The following is a 3,018-nucleotide window of genomic DNA, read 5'->3' on the forward strand; positions in this document are numbered from 1 at the left end:
CGCCATGTCATGCTTGTTGACCTCGAGCCGCACTTGGTTGGCGAGGACCTTGATTTTTTCTTCGAGCGAGATGACCTCGGCGTTGGCCGCGTTGTACTTGCTAAGCATTGCACCCTTCATCGAGTCCGAGCCAATGTGCGGCAGCGTGTCCGGGTCGCTCATGGATGACGTAGCGTCGGCGCCGGGCATCGCCAGTGACGTCAATGGCATTGGCTGGACCGCGGGTGCTGGCTGGGCCACGGTTGCTGGTTGGACTACCGGTGCTAGCTGGGTCCCCGGTGCATGTTGGGTCACCGGTGCATGTTGGGTCACCGGTGCTGGTGGCGGCTGGACCATGCGTGCTGGCGGAGGGACGACGGGTGCTGCAGGCGTTGCGATCGGCTCTTTCTTCTCGACCTTGACGGGTAGGTACTTCTCAGTGTCGCGTTGAATGGCGACGACAAAGTCGCGCGGCCAGTCGATGACCGCGAGGCACAAGCCGCGTGCACCTAGTCAGGCATCCATGGCTCGAGTGCTCATGCATGCTACTCCAGTAGACATACCGTTCATAGGCACCAGCGCGTGCGGCAAGCTCGAGCTGCATTCGCTCGCAATGCAGTTCATGCACACGTGCTTCATACACACCTCGCAGTAGAGCTCGAGCTTGAGCGCGTGGCAGACGTCGCAGGCTACGACGCTTGACGCTTGACCCGCAAGATACTGTGCACAGATGACGTACCTCTGCTGTGAACGACGGCCAGTGGTTCGCCGTTGCGGTGCTTCTTGCTGTGCACTTTGCGCTCGCACTTGGCGCAGTAGTAGTCGCCGCAGGCCAAGCACTTGAGCGTCGCGAACTTGCTGCACACGCTGCAGAGGAAATCGCCATACTTGCTGGCTACGATTGCATCGTTGCATCGACAGACCAAGTGGATGCATGGACGTACACAGGAGCGCTTCCTGCACGGCGCGGGCTTCGGCGGACGGCAGCATTGCCTCGCCATGCCGGCTCATAACGGCGATCGAATTGGCCAAACTATGTCGCAATTAAGTGAAATCATACCTGTTAAGTGCGATCTTGGCATCGGACTTTACAGAAGCAAACAACTTGGTGAAAATATCGTCGAGGGCTTTCGACATCGATGCACCCGACCAATGCGCCCTTGTCACAGACAGCTCCGAATAGAAGACTGCAGTTGACCTCGGAGCTACAGTGTTATGACACTGCGCAGTAGGTGCTCCCCTGTATTATGTGCTTCTGCCTTGAATTTTTACATCTTGACCTTTTGGTGTGTCGGCTCATTTCTAGGGCGTGCTACATAGCTCGGTGAGAGGAGCTCGTTGAGGGGTGAGCGACTCCGCACGATGGATAGGCAGAGTCCTTCTTTCTTGCGTTGAAACAGAGTATTTTCGTACCATTGGTGGGAAAGGCCGAAGCCTCGGCGCCCCTTCGTCATGCGCACAAAGAAAGATCTTATTTTCGATATTCCTCGATGGCCGACGCTCCGCAGTCGACGCCGGCGCCGCCGACAAAGGAAGCTGGCACGTTCAACTGGAACGAGATTCTTCGCGTCCAGAACCTCATCGAGCGGTGTCTCCAGCAGTGCATGTCCCAGGTAGTACGACTCCTCGACATCGCCTGCGATCTCTGACGTTTGCACTTAGACCGACATCATTTCGACGCTTCAGGCAATGGCAGCGTCGACGATGGAAAAAAAGCTCACCGCACTCTGTAGACGCAAGCCAACGTCGACCCGACGTTTACGCGCACCGTGTGGCAAAAGCTCGAGGAGCAGAACCCGTCCTTCTTTCACGCGTACACGGCGCATTTGCAGCTGAAAGAGCAGATCTTAGCGTTCAACTACCTCGTACGACCCTCCTTGCAAGGATGACAGGTCGAGTAGTGACTTGCATGTCTTAGGTCGCCCAGCAGCGCGAGATGACGGAGAAGGGCATTATGAAATCGTCGTCGTCGTGTCCTGGCCACAACAACAACCAGCGTAGCAACCAGTACCTCCACGAGGACCCGCGCAAGACGGATGTGTTCCCCGGGTTTAAGCGCGAGCCGCTGCTTTCGCCGATCAAAACCGACCTCGACACGTGCTCGTTCTTTACTTAATCTAACGCGATGCCGTCGTCCTCCACGTCACATCCTCTTCCTCCGTGGCGCATGGCTATTGATACGCGCTCATCGATCAAACCAGGGTACGAATAAGATGCTAGTCCGGAAGGTCGGTCGTGCTTGCAGTCGGAACCATGAGGTATGTACTTAGACTTGATTATTTGTGGATATGTATTACACGGGATACATCATCCCTCGTCGTCGCCTTCTGCAATCGCCGCGTCCAAAGGCACGTGGTGCTCGAGCTTGAGGATGTCGGGCGCGAGCTTGTTACCGCTGAGCGTGAGTCGTCGGAGGCCGGGCGCCTTCTCGTACGGGTTGAACGGCAGCGTCTCAATGTTGTTGTTTGCAAGCAAGAGGTGCTTGAGCTTCGGAAGGTCGCCAATGCGCTTGGCGACCTTGGTGAGTTTGTTGTGTTCCATGTTGATGACTTCCATCTTGGTGCAGCGACCGAGCGACGCGTGGAGCTTTGTGATCGCATTGTCTTGCAAGTAGATCTTGCGCAGCGCGACGAGACCGCCGAGCCCTTTCGGCAGCGTCTCGAGGCAGTTGCCTGCAAATCGCTGCGTCATCTTCCTCCTCGTCGTTGTAGGCCATCATTGTACCTTCCAGGTGCAGAATCTCGAGCTTTGTGAGCTGCACGAACGATTTCGGCAGGCCCTTGAGCCGATTGCCCGGCATGTCGAGCTCTCGGAGATGCACGAGCTGGCCGATCCCGTCCGGGAGACTTTCAATCTGGTTGTTGTCCAAGTAGAGCTCTTCCAGGGACGTTAGAGCGAGCAGCGACAGCGGCACCGACTACACCGTGTCATGATGACCACTTGGTACATGCCAAGGCGTACCGTAAGGCAGTTGCGGTGCAGGCAAAGGCCCTTGAGCTGCGAGAGCGTTCGCATGGCGTCTGGAATGCCTTCGGTCGT

The 3,018-nt window shown here is 56.9% G+C and overlaps 3 protein-coding genes across 3 annotated transcripts; 1 reads left to right on the plus strand and 2 right to left on the minus strand.

Annotated features, from left to right (window-relative positions):
• Positions 1-276: 276 nt before the first annotated feature.
• On the minus strand, positions 277-969 carry SPRG_17912 (hypothetical protein; the record flags this gene model as incomplete). Its single annotated transcript, XM_012357328.1, has 4 exons — positions 277-488; positions 556-668; positions 719-874; positions 924-969. 4 exons carry the CDS (start codon positions 967-969, stop codon positions 309-311), a joined length of 495 nt encoding a protein of 164 aa, XP_012212718.1. The 3' UTR covers positions 277-308.
• Positions 970-1,397: 428 nt separating this feature from the next.
• SPRG_17913 (hypothetical protein) lies at positions 1,398-2,115 on the plus strand. Its single transcript, XM_012357329.1, has 4 exons — positions 1,398-1,592; positions 1,642-1,665; positions 1,713-1,844; positions 1,898-2,115. Exons 1-4 carry the CDS (start codon positions 1,470-1,472, stop codon positions 2,093-2,095), a joined length of 477 nt encoding a protein of 158 aa, XP_012212719.1. The 5' UTR covers positions 1,398-1,469; the 3' UTR covers positions 2,096-2,115.
• A 171-nt stretch (positions 2,116-2,286) lies between these two features.
• SPRG_17914 (hypothetical protein) lies at positions 2,287-2,994 on the minus strand (the record flags this gene model as incomplete). Its single annotated transcript, XM_012357330.1, has 3 exons — positions 2,287-2,651; positions 2,704-2,896; positions 2,941-2,994. The coding sequence occupies 3 exons, from the start codon at positions 2,992-2,994 to the stop codon at positions 2,287-2,289; spliced, it is 612 nt and encodes a 203-aa protein (XP_012212720.1).
• Positions 2,995-3,018: the final 24 nt, after the last annotated feature.

Source organism: Saprolegnia parasitica (assembly GCF_000151545.1).
Source record: "Saprolegnia parasitica CBS 223.65 unplaced genomic scaffold supercont2.855, whole genome shotgun sequence".
Lineage (NCBI taxonomy): Eukaryota > Oomycota > Saprolegniomycetes > Saprolegniales > Saprolegniaceae > Saprolegnia > Saprolegnia parasitica.